This window comes from Pundamilia nyererei, unplaced genomic scaffold (genome assembly GCF_000239375.1).
Source record: "Pundamilia nyererei isolate P.nyererei 1_Seehausen unplaced genomic scaffold, PunNye1.0 scaffold00337, whole genome shotgun sequence".
In the NCBI taxonomy this organism is placed as follows: domain Eukaryota; kingdom Metazoa; phylum Chordata; class Actinopteri; order Cichliformes; family Cichlidae; genus Pundamilia; species Pundamilia nyererei.
This window is the reverse complement of record NW_005187738.1, coordinates 313,626-335,182: the sequence shown is the minus strand read 5'-3', so window position 1 is coordinate 335,182 and position 21,557 is coordinate 313,626. Positions and strand designations below refer to the sequence as shown.

At 38.9% G+C, this 21,557-nt stretch overlaps 1 protein-coding gene across 1 annotated transcript in view; it reads right to left on the bottom strand.

The window, feature by feature from the left end:
- ltbp1 (latent transforming growth factor beta binding protein 1) overlaps positions 1 to 21,557 on the bottom strand; it is a gene marked incomplete at its 5' end in the record, with an annotated part of 129,481 nt that overhangs the window by 57,408 nt on the left and 50,516 nt on the right. Inside the window, 2 exons of the mRNA XM_005752003.2 lie at positions 6,502 to 6,666; positions 19,401 to 19,552. Coding sequence (XP_005752060.2) covers positions 6,502 to 6,666; positions 19,401 to 19,552 — 317 coding nt within the window. The remainder of the gene's footprint in view (positions 1 to 6,501; positions 6,667 to 19,400; positions 19,553 to 21,557) is intronic.

Sequence of the window (21,557 nt, the reverse complement as noted above, 5' to 3'; positions counted from 1 at the left end):
CCAAACTTTCCGATTCAGAGTTATCATCTGAATCTGTGTGTGTGTGTGTGTGTGTGTGTGTGTGTGTGTGTGTGTGTCCATCCATCCAGGGTGTACCGCCTTACAATATAACAGCTGGGATAGGCTCCAGCTCAACCATGACTGTGACTTGGACATGTGGAAACGGATGGTTGGACGGATGGATGGACTAGCTAAGAATAGCTAAACTGACTTGAACATGAAAAGTGAAACTAAATTAAAGCTGAGACTTGCTAACATGTGGTACCAGTTATTTCATTTAAAACTGAATGTGAGAATGAGCATAGCCTGAAGAACAAAAAATGTAAGTGTCTAGACTGTTTATGCAGGATTCATTGCATATAAAATGAAAGTAATGCTGAAAGAAAATGAAAGCTACTTTCCTCACCATGAACTGGTACACCTGTGTTTCTCCTTTAGGCCCTGCTGCTTTGCCTTACACACTCACACCTCCCACCAAAACTTTATTTTTTGTTAAATCCAACTGTAAGTGATTCGATGTTGTCTGGACTGCAACAAATGAGCTGGCAGCCACAGGCACCTTTAATAAAGGGAAGCAGAAGCTGAGGGCCAGAAAGCTCTCAGCACTTGGAAAGACACTGGACTCACCTGGGGGAAAATATGCCAGAGGAGCTGGAAAAACACCACTTAATTCCACTCTCCAGGGGCTGCAGTGGGCCAAATGGGATGCACATTGAAAAGACTGAACCAGAGATTTTTTTTAAAACATATCCTGCTGTTTGCTATGACGTTATTGCCTGAATACTGTTGTCTATCACCAAACCCTAAGTAGCTTTTATCTAACATTTTGCCACAAATCACTAATTTTCCAATATTTGCTAAATTGACCACATTAGGGCTAAAAAATTGATTACATGGACTAACCTCACCTCTTAATCTTTGTGTTTTGGTGTTTTCTGTCCCATTGCAACAGGTGTATAAAACTAAGCATCAAACCATACAGTCTGCCTCTAATAAAAATTATAAAAGAATGGATTCTTCTAAAGAGGTGAATGAATTTGAGTGTTGTACTACGCGTTAGTCTTAATCTGTTCATCCCTCTGTGATCAGCTGTAGGTGGAAACAACCATCAAATGCTTGATATTTACCAGAGAGCCTCATGTCGCAGTTACAAACGTTCTAAATGTTGCAATCTTTGATTATTGTTGCACATGTTCAGAATTATTTCGTTTCATTACTCATCCAAGTGACTTCTTCAGTCTCAGCTGATTGCAGGTTTCTCCAACCTTATAAACAGAACATCACGTCATGAAGGCCCTGAGTAAATGTGCTTATCTCAGCTGGACTTTTGTCAGCCTATCAAATTGCTGCCATGAGCTTGGTGTCCACATTCTCACCTACAAAATGTTCAAATCAAACTGTTTAAATCTGCATTTCATCCTTTTATAAATCATTTAGCAAATCTTATCAACGCCTTCATGTGCTGTAACCACAGCGCTGTGACACTGCTGTCACAGCAGTAACAAGACTGGCCTACCGCAAATGTTTTGAACCTTCATCACCACAATAATTAGTGTGTAGCCCCAGTGGATGGAAAAATTAAATCACAAATTATTTACATCATTTCTATGTACAATATTATTACTATAGAGAAGAACCATGAACTGCAGCCAGTGAGGCTGAGACATTCACACAGATGGATGACAGACTGGGCTGATGTCCCAGTGAACATTTTTCTGCTGATTAGCTTGTGAAAAGTCCTGAGGCAGCTAAGTTATAACCAGATAGCATTTGACTGAAAATAAAGTTTATTCCACTGGGATTATTCTAAAGAGGTAATAAATTCTCCAGAACACAAGAGAATCCAAAATGACAGGAGATGTTTAAACTTTGTAGAGCTTTAAAGTTTCTATTTTCCTCTGTTTACATGAAACTTGCTGATAAATGCATCATCAAGTTGCATCTTCTGGACATGAGATCTCAGTTAACTGGCATGAGTATAAAAACAGTATAAACACATCCACAGTTTAGGGAATCAGCGCTCGTCCCTCAACACCTATCTCATGAGGTAAGTATGATAAACAAGACGAGCATGATTTATTCGGTCTCAGTTCTTGAAGCTCACTATGGTGTGCAAGTAACTTTCATCTAGGCTCTGCCCTGCACACTGTTGCTGGAATGAGAAAGACAGAGAAAGGAAGCGCTTGAACTTTAAGGGGAGGACGAAGCAAGCTTGGACAAGCATGTGAGCTCATAGCAAATGTTACGACTGTAAACATGTTTGTGCCTGGTGCTGCCTTTTGGAGCATTTTTAATGCTCTGTGCAGTTTTGGTGTGTGAAGTTCTACTTTATTATTGGCCTGTTATTGAGCATGAGGTAGCCAATATTAGTTTCTATGCAATGCATCATCCTAATCAAGTTTACTCACATTACATGATAACTGAGCATGCCACCATTCTCAACTACATAGGCACACTTCTGGTTGCCAAAAATGGCAATTTTATCAAACAAAACAGCAAATGGTGCGTATTAAAAGTGACAGATGGACTGGTGCAGTAGTTACAGTACTGTGGATGCTATACTGGTCTCCTGTGGGGAGAGCTGGGCATGAAAGTGAAGCTGTTGATTTACTGTTTGATCTGCATTCAAACCCATAACTACAGCCACAAGCTGCACGTAGTGCCCGAAATGGAGTGTGACAACTCTAAAATCGTTGAAAGATTTAGCAGCTGCAGAAGACCCATTTTGATGGATGCCTTTTTAACATATAAGAAAGCATGCAAGTTAGCTGCCACGTTAACTCTCATTTCTCTCAATCCTATGGTGGGAAGTGGTCTGATCACAGTAGACAGAGACAGCATACCCACAATATGCCCAGATTCTATGTGTGGGACCCACATGTGGCCACACATGCATATTAGTGTATTACCACCACTAATTGATATTGAGTGAGCAGTAGATTATTGCTTAAAAAAAGCTGGTTTTATCCACTCCCTTATTCACATTATATTACACCAGATACTCTTCCTGACACAACCCTCAAGTTAAATCACTTGACTTGAGGGCTCCTCCCAAGGACAAACCTTGCTCTTTTGCTTCATAGTCAGACATGTAAGGACAGGACAGGTTCCATAGGGAATCACCTGTCCTAATAAACAAACAAACAAACAAACAAAAACAAAAACACAATTCAAATCCTATCCCACTAGTCAGTCTACAGATGAGTTTTCTCTATATAAAACTAGGGCTGCTCAATTAATCGAATTTTAATCACGATTACGATCTGGGCTTTCAACGATCATTAAAAATGACTGAGCCGATTATTAGCCCCTCCCTCATTTATCCGCGACACCTTAAAGGCCGGTCCGTGAAAATATTGTCGGGCATAAACCGTCCGTGGCGCAAAAAAGGTTGGAGACCGCTGATTAAGAGGACCCGAGGGAAGCTCGGAAAGCTAAGCAGAAGTTATTTTAAGAGTGACTGCTGTTGGTTGAAAAGAGTTAAAAAAAAAAAAAACTTCAGTGGTGTTGCACACTATTTTATATTATTTTTTTAAAGTCATTGTTAACCCTTTAAAGCCGGTCAGAGCTGCACGCTCCGTTTTGCGTAACTATTTTTAAATCCCTGTAGAACCTGAACCGTGTAAGCTAGCGCAATCATTTGTTTTGCATATGAAACCGGAGGAGTTGTACTTACATCTGATGCCATCAGCTTGTCCTCGGTCACGGTTTCGTTCCACATATAGCTTTGCAAAAATTGCATAAAAAGCGCTTGCAGGAACAAAAACATAATATTCCAGAAACACGCTTTGCCGTTCCTATCAGCTGTTCGTAACACTTCCCACAGTGAAATGATGCACCTGCTGTTTTCTTTGCAAATTTGCATCATAGGATTGTTTTTCGTTTTTCCTGCAGTATATAAAAATTGGTGTATCTCCAAAATAAAACTATGAAGACACTCAAAATAAATTTCCTGTTGTTGTAAACTATTTTTTGCAACTTTATTGTATTTAAAGTTTTGAGGGATAAACCTCTTATACTTCTCCAAGTAGAAATATATGTAAACAAAACAAAAGTGATTTTCAATTTTTTTTGTAGTTTATTGCACTTTTTTGCAATTTATGTAATTACTATGGACTTAATGCATACATATTATTAAAATATGGGCTATAACAGTTGTATTGATGTATAGCAACTTGAAATGCTCCCACAAATGGCACTACAGCATGTAAAAAAAATAAATAAAAATAATATAAGCTCTGGTGGACTTGGTTCTATAGTAGGTGTTTAAGTGTTAAATAAATATCGTCAAATAATCGTGATCTCAATTTCAGTGAAAATAATCGTGATTATCATTTTTGCCATAATCGAGCAGCCCTATATAAAACCCATATAGAAGCCCCTACCAGCTGGGTGCAGGCACACCCAACTGAGGCCCATGTGGGATAAATGTAGGTTTGGCCTGCCCAAACAACCCCACAGTTCATCCACAGCTACCCAGTGTGGGCCCGCATGGACATGTTTGCTAGCCAATCATATGATTACTGGATTATTTAAGTAATATTCATCTCCTTTATATCTCCACTTCAGCCTCTTCAGTGCATCCCCACCCCCTCTTGAAGTTTTTCACTTTTACCACTTTTTGGTTATTGGTTACTGGCTCCAATACTAATGTCAAAGACGGGAAACATTCACCTAAAGTTATATTTATCCAACAGCCAGAAGGGAGTTCAGGCATCACTGTTAATCCATCCCAGTGCAAAAAAGAAAACCATCCTTCCGGGTCATTCACAGTTAACAGTCTGAGGCTCTTTTTCCGTGAGCTGGTGTTACTCCAGTCATACTAATTTGTTCAGCTGCGTCAGACAGGAATTCAGTGAGTTCCACTCCCCATGTTTATTCATGTGTCACAGCCAGATACACTCATCTGCTTCTTGTAAGCACTCAGGCGGGTTAAGACACAGTCTGCTGGCTCTGTGAAACACGAAACAACACCCATGCCATGTGCTCTGTTACCCAGGAGCAGTTCATGACATTCTCCAGTTTTAATCTAACTGTCTACACTAATCTTGAGGTCATTAACGCTACCTTTGGTTTTACCGTTCCCTCGTTTATCGTTTGATTTTTTTCTCTGTATTTTGTAAATGTTGTTATGATCTGTGTAAATGTGCTTATCCATATCTTAAAAGTTGGTGGTCAAAAATCAAAATTCAAGATCACATCGCAAAAGATGTCCTTAGCTTTAATTAAAACCACCAAACATCAGATACCCATGGAGATTATTCAGGGATAAATCTGGTCAGCCAGTCATGGACTTTAAAACCTTTTGTCTCTAAATTTAGTTGAAAAGCTAAAGATGAAAAACATCAGTCTTTAAGTCCGCCTAATTTCAACCATTCACCAATTAATATCACAGATTTTGCCTTTTTTTGGCCATTCATCAATAACTTTTATCATTTCATCATCAGCTGATATAGCTAACCGCTGTCTGGTCACAGTTGGCTGAATGAGACTAAGGCTGCTCTCTGATTGGTTTCTTCCATATCTACTATTAACTTGATGTTTCAGCTTTCTCTGCACTCAGCAGCTTTTACTTGACTATGCTGTAGAAGAGTCCAGTTCAAGCGGAGATACAATAAATAACTTTTGTTGGTGTGTTGGTTACAGCTAGCACCCGAAGCACTGTATATGATACTGACTGTATATGATACTGACTGTATATGATACTGACTGTATATGATACTGACTGTATATGATACTGACTGTATATGATACTGACTATCTTTCAGATTTGTAAAATCTTTCTGTTGATACCAAGACGTGTCTCAGACATAGTGTTAGTTATCATCCGTTTATGGTCACAACAGCAGTTGCCTCAAGGCACTTTTTATTGTAAGGTAAAGATCCCACATTATGCAAAATAACATTATTAGATTTGCATAGTACATTTGTTCTAAGCTCCTTAGGCTGTGCACAGTGCTCTTTCATGTTGATATTTCCACCCAGTGACGCAAACGCAATCTGTCCAGTGCTGATTAAAAAGTTAGACAAGGTACTGGTGACAATGTGCCACTCTCATCAACTGTGTAACTGTTCTTTTTTTACATCACACATCAGCAGCAATGACAAATAAATCACCAGAATTATTTAAGAAAATACACAACTGGAAAAATTTGGATTTGTGCATCGCTGGTCAAAAACTGGCATTAGAAAAATATATGACTGTTTAGCTATGTTCACCATGTACGTTTGTCATGAGAGTCATAAGGGACAGTAAAATTATCATCCTTAAAATCAGCATAATCATGTTAAAATACAGCAGACTCTTTTCATTACGGCACAATAATTTCACACCTGTGTACTGTTGTGAAGGAACGTGGTGATAAAATGCAAAAGATTTTCATGTCAACAACATGTTTTTCCACCAGCAGCTCTAATATGCCAGATTTGAGGCTTGTTAGTAGTAATACCACCCATCGAGATTGGTGATGTGCGCAACCAACAAAAGCCAGGATCACTTACCTACTCTGAAGTTGGGTGCTGTCAGGGTATCTGTGGCATGACCATTCTCACTGATGATGGTGGTGGTGTTTCCCCGCTCACAGTTGTTGTGACACCTGCCACCTATGCAGGTCAGTTTGCAGACAGTGGGCGTGAAGACCACCTTGATTCTTCCCGTATGGTTGCCTGCTGCCGCCAAAAATATGGCACAAAGCAAGACAAGAGGGAGGGAGAGCAGAGGAACTTCGGTTATTCTTTGAGCCACTGGAAGTGAAATTACTTTCATGTTGAAGCTTGTCTCAATCATCTGCTAAGGCTTCAGTCAAAACAACGACTAAAAAAAAGAAAAAAACAAAAAATACAGCTACTATGTAATTTTCAATTTCTCAAAAACTTGTGTCTCGGCCCAACACTTCAAACTGCCTGCCTATCTATTCCTCCTCCTTCTCCAGTGCTCCTAGATCCAGGGGCGCCTCTGAAATATGAGCAGGAATAAAGAAAAAAAATTGTGGGAGCGGGAGAAGTCAGCAAACAAAACTCTGGGATTCCTTCCAATTCGTCATCAGAAGTCTCTGAGAGGTGGATATCGGCATATCTTCCAAAACAGACAAACAGCAATTATGCCACCTTCAGCTCCAGTACAAGCATTCCTTGTGCTTCGCCTTTCTTTTCCTTCTCTCTTTCCCCTTGATTTTTACTCTTAAGGAACACTAGCACCTCAAATAAACAGCAAAATCTCCAAAAATACTTTACTATGAAGGCACCAAATCCGTAAAAAAGTTGCCCCAGTCTTACGGAGGAATGAAAGAAAAAAGCTTATCTCCCCATTCCTATGTTCGCTAAATATTCCTTCTCCACCCTCATGAAATCCAGCCCTCAGTTATTACTGACAGAAAAAAAAGAAGGCTTCAAAGTACACAGCATGTGTAACCTACTGTTTAACACATACACCTCTTTAGTTACATGAAGCTTTTCTTCTTTAATCCATTCAATTTTCCTCATCCCCCCACCCACACACCCACCCACCCACACACACACACACACACACACACACCCACACAGTCTTTTAATATCTCTTCCCTATGCAGTGGTTCTTGGCATCCCTGTGTCAGGTCCAAACCCCTGTCTCCAGCACTCAGTGCTTTGTCTAAGACTGTCAGCTGTTCATGCCAGCGAGTGCAGACTTGTGGAGTAAATCCAAGGAGCTGAAAAAGAGGAATCTTTTTTTTTAAACCCGAGAGCAGTGAAAACCACTGGATAAAACGCCCCAGGCTACCTAAACATTCACTAATAGGTGCAAAAATTAACTATTAAACAGGGACTTAATGTGATGTAGCGGTTACTACCCAAAGCCAATGGAAACTGGTTTTAAAAATAGTGCCAGGAGTATATATAGACGTCCAAAATTTAAAGTCCACACATGGTTTGTCCAATTCCCCTTGGAGGGAAGATTATTTCCAAAAGGAAATAAACAAGGAAAGGAGAATGGCAAAGTAACTGTGGGCAGGGGGAATGTGGGACTTCGCTTCACTAAAGGAACAAAAATATAAACAAAAGGTTCCAAAACATCCACCTGGAAACCTCCAATCTGCAAACAATTTTTTAAAACAAACCTTCGTCTAAAGAAAATCAAACGTTAAGGTTTACTGAGCCACTGTGCTGATATATAGTATTCACCCAATTTTGTCTTTATTTTGGCTTATTTTTTATTTTTATTTTCCTACACCATATTGCTCAGAAAAAGAGTCAAATTCAAATCAGTTCAATTGTCACCGCAAGACGCTTTATATTTTAAGGTAGACCCTACCCTAATACATACAGAGAAACCCAACAATATTATGACCCCCTATGAGCAAGCACTTTGGCGACAGTGGGAAGAAAAAACTCCCTTTTAACAGGAAGAAACCTCCAGCAGAACCAGGCTCAGGGAGGGGAAAATGCAAATGCATCAGTTTCCCTCTTTAAATGAGAACATAAAGAGAGTCTGCTGCTGAAGATAACCTGGATAAAAAATTCAAAAGGTTTTTTTTTGTTTGTTTTATTATGTCTGAAATAAATAAAGATACAAATAAAGATACAAAGCTATGGCGTTATTTTTGTGCCACTATTCTGAGCGCACGTAAAAAAGATTTGAGCGCACGTAAAAAAATTCGCAGGTGCAAGTGTTGCATTTTGAGGAGAAATTTATTTTGAGCAAAGAAAAGCTAAATTTGAGTGAACAAAATTCATTGCTGCATGCAAAAAATTTATTTCAGTGTTTGCTATTATCCACACACACAACAGCAGCCGCTCTCGCTCAGTTTTTGCATTTGCGCAATGTGTCGCTCGCGCTCTAAACATTTCTGCCCGTGCACGTTCAACTCTTTCTGTAAACCATTATATTTGTGCCACAAAACCAGCCAATCACAGACTTGGATGCAAAAAAATCTGATTGGCTGTTTTGGTCTCCAATCAGCTTGAAATGATGAAATGCAATATCCCAGAATCCATTTCATCCAAAACTCAAACGAGGCAGTGGCGGAGTTTGAAATATCACTCTTTCTGGGTCACAAAATAAACTTTTAAGATATTTTCATGCGAGAATGGTGCTGCGTAAACTTCAAATATCTGCTTGATTTATCAAGACATCACATATTTGCATAAGTGCTCTAATGTTTTTGGAGATGCCTGTTACCCACCAGCAGACCGGGTGGTCACTCGGGTTAAACATAATATATAAGGCTGAACTGACAAAAAATCGACTACACCACCAGGTATTATAGGAAAAAACATAAAGCCTAAAACAAACGCTGTTGTGACAGTGATGTACACTGTCTTGTATATATTTATGATTTGTATCATCTTCATGTTTCCCTCTCACCACATATCCAAACCGATATCATGACCAGCAGCTTTTACAGCTGTGGCTCCAGCAAACATCAGCTGATACTAGAAAGTAATATTAAATAAATTCTAACAACAGCTTTTCAAGCTTGAACGTCATTTTATTTCATTTCATTGCATTTATTTATTTCACACTTGGTACAACAGTTTCCACAGTTAGTTCTTTCAGACAAACCAACCACACTTTCTATCAGTAAAGCACTGCAACCATGTGTGAAAAGGAGCAGGAAGAAGAAAATATTCTTATTAAACCCTGCCCCCTATCTACAATCCAACTTATATTGCAAGTGGGCACCAAAAATCAAGGAACAAACTAACATTAACATTTATCTCCGGTCCTAACTCAAACCAAACAACAAATTTACAATCAGAATATACCACTCCACATAGTAACAAGGAGAAAAGATAAGTAAATATAATAAATGAGGCAAAAAAATAATGGATCCTTTTTCAATTAACTCCAATTTCATTCACATTCTTCATGTTGAGTTATCGTTTTAGACATGTAACACTTTTTAAAACAATGCAAATTTATACAAGTCTTTAAATTATAATGAAGAGAGTTCCACAGTCGTATACCCCTAACCGTTGCACTCATTAATCTTTGTGTAGTCCTAGCTAGCTGATGCTTAATATAAAATTTCCTTCTGCTGTCTTCTCCCCCCGAACACATTAAAAATACTCTTTGTAACTTAAAAGGCTAAATATTATTTTTAGCCTTAAACATAATTAATAGTATGTGTAGTTTCACTAAATCTCCTAATTTTAATTTATTATTATTATTTTTTTATGTTCTCTATATTTAACGTTATGAATCCTTCGTATAACTTTCTTCTGTAATAAGTTTAGAGGTTTTTTAGTATTCTCAGTAACTAAAGTATGAGGAAAACAATGAAAAATATAAAATGCGCATTGTTTTGTAGTCTAATAAATCTCTTACATTTCCCAAAATATAAATGTTTTTAACCATCTTCTTTCTAATATACTCAATATGTGATTTCCACATCAAATTTTCATCTTCATTACACCCCAAAAGCGAAATTCAGTAACTCTTTCAATCAATTCTCCATTAATTAATTGACATAATGACTTCTTCCTCCTTTACACGATTGCCAAATATCATGAATTTCATTTTTGTCAGATTCAAAGATAATTTATTTACATCAAACCATTTTTTTAATCTCAGAAATCATAATTTCAACCAAATCTTTCAAATTATCTCCAGAGCAATAAAAGTTTGTGTCATCTGCAACTAAAATAAAATTTAACCTTTTTGATACGTCACAGATATCATTAATATATAAATTAAAAAGTTTAGGTCCCAAAATAGAACCTTGAGGAACGCCACATACAATCTTCAATCTTTCAGAGGTATTGCCGAGATATTGTGCATATTGCGACCAATTGAACATGTTGCTCTTGTTTAGCGCAACATCTGGTGGCAGCAGAGGCTGCCACCAGGCCCTCTGACCACCTGGGTCAAACATGGGGTTAGTATCTTGCCCAAGGATATTTGGCAGCCAAGAGGCAGCCTGGGATCGAACCACCGACTTTCTGATTAGTGGCTGACTTGCTCTGCCACCTGAGCTACAGCCACCCACAAGGAACAGTAATTATTTAAAAAGAATTAATACGTACACCGATGAGCCAAACCATTAAGACCCACTGAAAGCTGAAAATTAAGGTCTGCAAAGTTGTGAGACGGAACTGCTGCCATGAAGCTCAATTGTTTCGGCACATCTGACGGCACATCCATCTAAATCCTGGTGCAGGTTTATATTCTGGGTAAGTCTATGGGAAAATGGCCCCCAGCTGCCTTGTTCTATGACCTCAATAAACACATTCCTGGTCAGTTTTAGGGTCTCAGCCACTAGTGTCAAGTTTTAAATACAACATGATGTTCATTTTGCACATTAGTGACCCCAAGTAGAATAAAGACAAGTGGATGGATGGATAACACTGGCAAACATGTCATGTAGTTACATCTATATAGGGCTTCTTAAGTCTTCTTTCTTCTTCTTCTTTTGTCCCTAGCTGGCAGTTGGCGGGGGAGGTCATCCATGAAGCCAATACGTCGCTGTGGGTGTCGTAGGGTTTCCGTCTTGGTCAACGATGCACACCCATCGTGGGAGCAACCATCATGGCAGGTGATGGTTGCTCATGCTGCAGACGTGGCCAAACCATTGCAGTCATCGCTTCTAGATCAGCTCTTCCATCTCTAGTCTTACTCACTCAAAGTCACAAACATGACAGCAGGATGCAGGAGAGCACAGGGGAACTAGAAAAGACTGTCTCAAGCATTAGTGATGGGATTTCCGGCTCTTTTTAGAGAGCCGGCTCTTTTGGCTCGGCTCACTAAAAAGAGCCGGCTCTTTCAGCTCCAAACCGGCCCTTTAGGTTGTTTTGTTGCTTTAATTAATTTATTATTAACAATAATATAAAATTATGCACAAAAGGAATTACTAATGTAAAAAAAGTGGTTTTATTTATACATGTTTATATATAAATATATGTGGACAAAACACGTACAAACTCCAAAACACATTTCTAGCGTTAACTGAACTTCAAAACAGAGCTACTAGATCACTTAAATTACACAAGTGATCTAAATTGTATTGTTTGTGTATTTATACACAAGCACTCACATATATTCAAATAATTTAAAAAAATGTTCATTTACCTTTTACTACCACACACCAAATCCGGTCGTTGGTACTTGCTGGCTTGTGTAGCCACTAGGTAACAAAAGCTCAACACTGCGCCCAGCATCCTGGAGCACTTGTGTTGTGTTTTGTCCGTGTTTTTGAGTTTTTACGTGCTTTGTTGGTACGTGTTTTGAAGTTTGTATGTGCTTTGTCTCTAGGTGCCACCGTAAATATACTTTTATTTATTCACTCCACATAAAATGTAATAAATAAATCATATAATACAAAAACCAACTAGTCACAGTTCAACTTTTAACTTTTAAGTAACTTTTAAATTTTCAGCTTTTTCCTTTTAAACAAATTTAAAATGAAACAACACAAAACGCTGCAAACCACAACACAATTAAATATAAATTAAAATATGAAAACAAAAAGAAGATGCACATTCTCTGTCATATGGGCCTGCATGAATAAACTTTCTGAATCCTTTATCATCTGCAACTGAAAATAGTTGTGGATGATTACTATACCTTTCTAATGTGACGTTGTTGTCCCTGGCTCTCTTTCTCTCTCTTTCCCTCCCGCTCTGTTCCTGTGCTCCTGCAAGTGTAACTACCGCCCCTCCCCCCTCTGCCCAGCGCAAAGCACAAGGCTGAGTGAAGCGGGAAAAAAGTGCGAGAGAGAGGGTGAGAGAAGGAAAGAAAAAAAAACCCACGGCTCACGATAAGGAGCCGGCTCGTGTCGTTCACGTCACAGATCCGGCTCTAAGAGCCATTTCGTTCGCGACCGACACATCACTATCAAGCATACATCCTGATACCTTGACTTCTATTATGCCACTTATTAGACAGTTAGTGTTTTTTAAGTTGTTTTAGGTGGGAGTGACACATTTTTACAAAATGTTCAAATGGGAACATGACCGAGTGAATTGAGGTACTTCATTTTTAGGTCCCACGACTTGTTTATTTCAAGATTTTTAAAAGGGGCTTCGTTACAACACTAATGTCAAAACTCAGGTAATTCTTGCATAAAAGAACAACTTTATTTAGATAACATATTTTAACTTGCACCCTAAATTGACATCATTAGCAAAGATCTGACCAAGTACAGCTGAGGAGGTGGCAAAGAATTTTGTAGGAAAAACATTTGGGATTTTATAATGCAAACATATATTTTGCAAAGGCATGAGTGTAGACTGTGCAGTCTTTATATTTGTGGTTAGAGTCCTTCATGAAGCTGATGAAGTTAGTCTTAATTGTAGGAACTGGTCCTACAATTAAGCTGACCTAAGATCAACAGTTCCAGAAATCCCTACTCTGATTGTATACTATTTGTGGCATGCTTCTTTGGTCACTGTGGTGATGGTGAGGTGATCCTCCCTGACCAAACCTTCAGTCATGACCCACACTGCTAACACTTGTCTGAGGTTGCTTTGGCAGTGTGGGAGAGCTGAGGGGAGACGGAGAATAACTTTACCAGATGTCGCACCACAGCCAGTTGCTGACAGGCTGTCTGTCGCGTGGGACAGGGCTGACAGAGAGGCTGCAGGCTTCCTGTTTTAGAAGAGCAAACATGTCTGCTACTTTCAAAAAGTCTAGTGCTGACTGCATGCTGAGCAAAAACCAGCCATGGTATTCCCATTAAATTAGGCTCAGGGGTCTGCTATTTGTAGCTTTGCTGTGTTACACAGTAACTGGGGATATATGCTTCAGCAGGAGATCTACGTTACGCCTTAACCACAAACCACTCTGAAACCCTGCACCGTAACCCGACGTGCACTACCCAAGAAATGTGAGGTCGACAAAGCCCACACAGTTTTTTTATCAATGATAAATTTATCAGTGAGAGAATAACAATCGTTGTCTCATTAATCACAATCAGAATACTTTATTATAAGGAATAATAATCATAGCATCAATAAGACTCACAAATATCACCAAGCTTCTGGAGGGGGACTGCTGAAACTATGACAACGGACATGAGGGAAGTACAAAGAAGTAAAAGAACTAACGGGACAAATGTGTTTGCCCCTAAAAAACCCAACAAATCAAAGACTGCAACGAGTGGTGACCCAGGAGGGGAAAAAAATCAATCAGTAATGTTTCTTTAATTGACAGATGCTATGACAAAATTGTCCTTTATATAAACACACAAACACTTAACCAAAAAAAGCCATCACATAAATAAATAATATGTTTACAAGTTGTGACAGCTGTCAACATGAGAATTGCTTTTCAGTCAAACTAATCAGTCATATTTTAATAATGTTTAACACAAGTTGTATGCAGGCAATGCATCCTTATTCTTGATTGCTACAGCTAGTACTCTCCCCTGCGGTCGCAGCAGATGGCCCCGCCCCTCCCTGAGCCTGGTTCTGCCGGAGGTTTCTTCCTGTTAAAAGGGAGTTTTTCCTTCCCACTGTCGCCAAGGTGCTTGCTCATAGCGGGTCATATGATTGTTGGGTTTTTCTCTGTATGTATTATTGTAGGGTCTACCTTAAAGTGCTTTGAGGCAACTGTTGTTGCGATTTGGCGCTGTATGAATTGAATTGAATTGATGTTAGGGTCATGTTAGCAGCATGCATGCTTTGACTGGCAGGGTGCGCCAACATGGGCAACTACAGCTGACAGCAGTGAGCTAGGTCTAACTTGCACTAGAGTAATTGAACTGGATCCCTCCTAACATATTTGTTGGTGCCTATTAGAGTGTTTTCAAATTGAATTGTCTGATCAATAACACAGTATGTCATCCTGTGAGGATGGAAATGAATTGAAATCTCCTGAAGTGGACTGTGTGTTCTGTGATTCTGGTGCCAGTTTATTTCTAATTATATTTATCTCTACTATTACTGGGGGGGAAACAAAATCAAAAATCATTCAGAAATCTTTCAGTTCATTAAATGAAAGTAAAACATTTGATATGGCGCGATCGTGGCTCAAGAGTTGGGAGTTCGCCTTGTAATCGGAAAGTTGCCGGTTCGAGTCCCGGCTTAGACAGTCTCGGTCGTTGTGTCCTTGGGCAAGACACTTCGCCCGGTGGTGCCAGTGTCTGGCAGCCTCGCCTCTGTCAGGGTGGCTGTGGCTACAATGTAGCTTGCCATCACCTGTGTGTGAATGACTGGATGTGTAAAGTGCTTTGGGGTCCTTAGGGACTAGTAAAGCACTATACAAATACTGGCGATTTAATAAATTATTGTCGAGTTATCTTAGTTATGTGTTTCAATAGATCTTACTTAAATCCTGTTCCATCTGGAAAAAACTGCACTGCCAAAACAAATCTTTTGAATTAGGGTCACAGGGTAACAATATACATTATATTTATAATGTGCTGACCATTACTTCCACCCCATAAAATGGCACAAAGCAATAAACTATAAAAAACTAATTAAACGCTGTGATTGCTCAGCACTTCATGTTCATGTATATCAGTTAAATTAAATAACTATCTGATCACAGAAAAAGTATAAATAACCCCAAGACAGACTGAGATCCAATTGTTAAAATTAAAAATGCCTTTACTAAAAAGGTATTTATATGCGTAACTGACAAGGAAAAAAATATCCAAACATTTCTACACATACAATCAAATAGAAGACACACCTCGATTCTGTAGCAGTTATCTGACCCCTGATCAGTTTAGGGTTCTAATGATTTATATGAACAGTAATGCCACATTACTCCAGCTAAAGCGTTATTCGGGTCCAGGTACATTACCACACCGGTCTGGACTTGAGGAGAGTTAAACCGGATAAGCATGGAGCCCATGGACACACAGAGATCTGCTATCCAGATAACACTGTGAGAGATGAATGAGCCGACTCTAAACCTCGTGTTGGAGCAAATTTCATCCCACAAGGGATTTGTAAAATTTATGATTGTAAATGGATTTGATGCTATATTCAGTTGCAAAATGCTATCAAACATAGTCCAAACACACAATTTACTTCAGATACTCTCGGTCTACTTTGAAGTAGACACTCACATCTATGTGGAGACTATAACTTTGTGGTTGTTCCGTGTGGGAGATATCTGACACTATGTAGACAACCGACACAGGCCTGGAGTGTAATTTATAGAAGGTCATTACATTCTAGATTGTAATTATAAAAATGATGTGAGAATCTATTCTGTGTTATTTTTGTTATTTTAGCAACTCGTTTAAGTATGGTATTTGTGAAACCAGCAGCAGGCACATGTTGGCTCTATTATAAGCCCTCTTACATCTCATTCAGCAGATGAACAGGCAACGAACGGCACTTGAAATAACACTTGGTTTTGCCAAATATTTATTTAGAAGCCAAGTTTTAAAGAAAAACTCTCTCCCAGAAATGCACTGCAAAGAAATGTCTGGAAATTGCGGTCACTGCCCTCTGTCCTCTCATATGTGTCCGTGCCCCTTTTCCTTCACTGGTTTTTATGTCTGACACATTTTCTGGCATTTAGAAACTGCTAGCTGAAATTCAAATGAGCTGAGGAAATTATTTTGAAACCGGGTCTGGGTCATTGTGGCCATGCATAGGTCTGCTCAAGTCTGCAATGCTGCAAAGCCAAGCATCAACACTGCTCTGTCTGCTGACTTCCCCATTAATAACCTCAAGTCAGTCCAACCGGCTGCGGCCAGAGGCACAACCACTCGTGCCGTCTAAGGATCCTTTGAAAAATATTGGCTTATTCATAGATACATCCCAGTGAGTCTGATGTTGGAGTCCAGCCTTGAATTTATGACAAGCCACAATAACCAACCACGAGCTGCTGAATTATGGCTCTTGTTGATCTGTCAGATGTATTAGGGTCTGACTGCCAGCCAAAGTTGGTCCAAAAAAAGGATTTTTTTTTCTCTCTGAATGGTTTGGGAAGTTCAGAAATAATAAAAAAGCAAATGTCACGAAGGTATTGCACGATTGTTTCCAAGTTTACTAACTACTTCACGGTTTATCCAGAGACAGTACATGGTTTATTACTTTATGACATAGAAATACATTGTGTTTATTCTCCTCGTTGGATTTTGTTTAGGTCAGTTTTAATAATAATAATAATAATGAAGCTGAAGTGAAACTGCTGTTCCTCTAAGTCCTGATAGACACTGTGAGGTAGCATAACATAAGCAGCAAGGAAAGTGATAGGAAGACAGCATCTGCAGACTGTTCAAGTTTCTTTTAAGTGTTCTTTATTTTCTGGCGTCACCTTTCAACAATTGTTTCGCAAAATATAAGACCCTCACAGTCAAAATCTCACCTGCTTTATACAGAATTTTACCCACAGCTGAAACTCATTAATCTCTACCGTTGAGAAAACAGGGTACACTAAATAACACAGTCTAGACAAAGAAACAGGAATAAGATCATTCTTCCACTTAACAAACTCATTCACCCAACTAAACGGATTGAAAAGTCAATCTCGTCACAAAATCTGACTCATGAGGTTATTTTAAAGGAAATTAACAATTTGACACAAAAGAAACACCCCTTCATTTGGTTACACTCAACTGACATGATCAATGCATCATATCCTATATAAACAGGAAGTAACGGGGCGGCCTTTCCCATATACCAGTTTTACACATAAGACCTGCACAAAGGAACACACAATGGTACGTACAACCAAACTACATAAACAAATGAAAGATTCAAATCAACTAATAATTAAGTGGCATTTAGCTTTAAGAACATTTGCACAGATGTAATGAATGTAACCAATGCTATCCTAAACAGACCCGGGATAGTATGCAGAGCCAAGGTTACATGTGCTGTGTCTACACTAAAGCATTATGATTGACTAGAAGATAACAGAAGACATTATAACAATATATACAAGTGACAAATGGTACATGAATTCAGTCCTAGCCACTTTGTCACAGACTCCCATGCTGAAAAGCCAGACTTCAGCAATGAAATTAACACATTTACAAAGTGAGTTGAATGTTTTTATAACTCACTCACTTGAATTTCATTAAGGATAAACGGCATGTGGAAGTAGCTGGACCTTTCTATTGTGTTTGTGCTATTTCATAATAAATAATCTGACAAATAATAAGGTCTGCTGAGCAGCACAAACCATCCAAGAAGTTTGTGTTTCAGTTTTTAGTGAAATGCTGAAGCTTTACTAAGCTGTTGTGCCGTTTGTGCACCCATACAGTTTACAGATGACAGCAAACAATATAGATACACATGACAATCTCAATATTATGCCTTGTGTAAAATATTGCAATACATTAAATCATAACCGTTTACAATTTTGCACCATCAGATTGTTATGAACTCACGGGCTAAGTGAGGAAATACAGTATATTAGATGTTTGGCACGCTGGGGTCCACTTTAAACTGTAAAGTGGGGATAATTTGTCAGGCAAGAAAGTTGAAAGGAGGATAGGTAGCAGATAGACTCAGCTGTAGGCAGCTTCCTTCCCCTCAAATCTACAGAGGCACTTGTTGTTTCAGCAAACTGACTGGTTCTCCCCAAATGACACAGTTATTTCATTCCATTCTCCAATTCGAACTCTTATACTCCCTCCCATTGTCTGAAATTGCCCACAGAAAATGAGACTAATAATTCATTTTCAACAGCCCAGAGCAGCAAGCGATGCTTAAGTCTTTATGCCATTTACCGCTGGAGCTGCAATTTGAACAAATCCTTTTGCTGCCGAACTGCAAGCTGCACATTCTCTCCACATCCTCACAGTGTCAGACCCAATGTGATGGTTTCTGTGCGTGTATGTGCATAAAAATTACTTAATTATTATTAAGTGGTAACTTTGTAACAATGTATCAACAGGATTCTCAGTAGTTCTCCCATTAAGCAGTTTAATTTAGAAAACGGACACAGACATCATTCATGTTACGTTTGAAATGTCTTGTGTATATTCATTCATGATTGTGGGTAATGTAGTAAATAGTCTTACACTTCCCTTCACTTTTTCAGATAAGAAGAAAAAAAAAATCACACTAACTGAAAGTAGCCAAAGGAAGGCTATTATGTCACTATTGGTAGCACAGCTCTGTTTGGAGACCTCTATAAATATACATAGGAGGCACAAGATGTGGAGGGCAGAACAAAGCAGTATTAATAGTCAGATACACCATGAAATAAGTTGCTGGAGGTGAGTTACAAAGCAACTTGCAGATACACATCAAGTTGTCACAGCAGGAAAAAACTATTTACCTGAACATCGCACTCAATTAAGGTCAGCTAGATAACGTGCCATTGCACTGCAATAACACAAACATGCTACTCATCTTTGTGGATTATGCTGCTCAAGTATAGTTAAGTCACTATAAATTAAGGGTTTCAGAAATCAACACTCTCACCGACTAAAAAACACACTCTGTACCACAGTAAAACACTCATTAAGACAGAGAGAAGATGCATGAAAAGATGATTTTTAGGACTTACTCACCGTGGATAGGGTTGTGTCCCACTGTTAGAGGGATAGGCCTTTCAGGCTGGGTCTGGATGTGAGTCTGTGTGTGAGTGGTGTGCCTTTGGTAGTATTTGGGCTTTATAATATACTGCTGACTCTGACCAGGGTGAACTGGCACAGGTCGAATTCTGAAGGAAAAGCAGAGCACAATCAAATGCAAGAAACAAATCAAATACAAAAAACACATTACAAAGACATGCATACACTAAAAATGACACTTTCATGTCTTTTGGATCAATATCAATTTTATATGTGAACAAGTCAGTTTTAATCATGCTCATAGCACTTTGTAGTTATCAGGAAAATGCCCCAACACTTTAAATCTGTGTTCACAGTAAGCGATTTCCTGTGACAGCTCACAGAAACCAGCTGCTGTCACAAAAGGGACTGGGATGCTGCCACCAGTGTCTGAAGGTTTTGGCCCATAGAGAGCACTGCAGCCTCATCTCTCTGCCCTCTGTGATTCACTGTGCATTGACCCTTTGGAAAATGTGATCTTTTCCCAACACTAAAATCTTCTGCTTCTTTGTAAAAAGAAATCTTCTTACCACTTCCTGAAATTATCACTTTGGTTTTAGGAGGTGATAATATTTAAGAGCATCTCTCTCATGACAAATTCTTTGAGTTCCTCCAGAACAGCATCATCCCCCATCGCTTCCACTTACTACCCTTTCCCTTTTCATCAGCCTTGTCCTCAAACCACTGAGACTAAAGCTTTTTTAATTCTGCTCAATGGACAGGTCGACGCTGCAGAGAATACGTCCCAAGGACGTGTCCTCTTAAGTACAGGGCAGTCAACTTGATTTCACTGACAAATGAAACAATTTTCCCCAGGAGTTGAACCCGTACGACTATTATGATACCCTGACTGCACTATTAAGTGCAATTACTGGTTATGGGAAATATCCCTACAATTTAAGTACTGATTGCAGTTAATTTTGGTTAACACATTTTCTACAGGATCAACTGAGATGACACTCCGACTGTTCGTAAAGCACCATCATCAAGTTACATTTTCTTCTAGTTAGTATCTCTGAGTGGATCAGCTCTACTCCCTCTGTGTCAGGGAGTCACCAAGACATTTATCAAATGTTAAGCCAAAGCAATGCAAGCAGACATGCACTAATCTTTTCCTCTTTTACAGCTCCATAAAGAATGTATACTTTATACTTTAAATCTCAGGGCCCTGTGGTATGGTGAACTCTTTTTAAGCCTTGTACTTAATAATAATAAAATAGAGATGGATCAAACTCTCACCACACTGACTAGCTGTCATATATGATTCCAGCTGAAAAAGTTGAAAAACATACAGGAACAGAGGTTTTCTGCAGATGATTATGAACATGTCCTAATACTATGGTGTGAGATACTTACTATTTACATTTTTTTCCACCTTGAAAGTAAGATTTCACAGTTTTTATATTAACAAAATACAACTGAAACAAAAACAATTCTAAAAGTGCTATTTTATACTATGCTATACTTCTCACCCAGAGCAGAGGCCCTGGTGGATCGATCCCCAGCTACCAAGCATCCGATTCATTCCAGTAAACCGGATTCACAGATTTGTTGACTTAACTGCAGGTTATCGCTGAGGGTGGCTGATTAGTGGCCAAAAAAATCTAAGTAAATTGTGATGCAAGCTAGAATCTTCAGAATATTTTTGGAATATTATTTACTTTCCAGACAACATATTGTAAATGAATGAGACAGACTGGAACCTAAAGCGATTTAGTGTCTGGGATCACCCAGCATTCAGTCTATTGTACAGCTCTGGGATCCTGCCATGAAACAGTATTGTAAGGGCACTGTAAGCAAGTTCAAGTAAAAAAATAATACATCACAAAACACTAAATGCACCTATTGGTGCTAAAGTACAGGGTGATATTAGTGATATTAAAGCCCTGTTTGTGGCACATTAGTATATGTGAGGGGGCAAACTCCTCAAGATGGGTGGTAACCATGGTGACCATTTAGAAGTCGGCCATCTTGGATACAACTTTTGTTTTTTCAATAGGAAGAGGGCCATGTGACACATCAAACTTATTGGTAATGTCACAAGAAAAACAATGGTGTGCTTGGTTTCAACGTAACTTTATTCTTTCATGAGTTATTTACAAGTTTCTCTTTGTT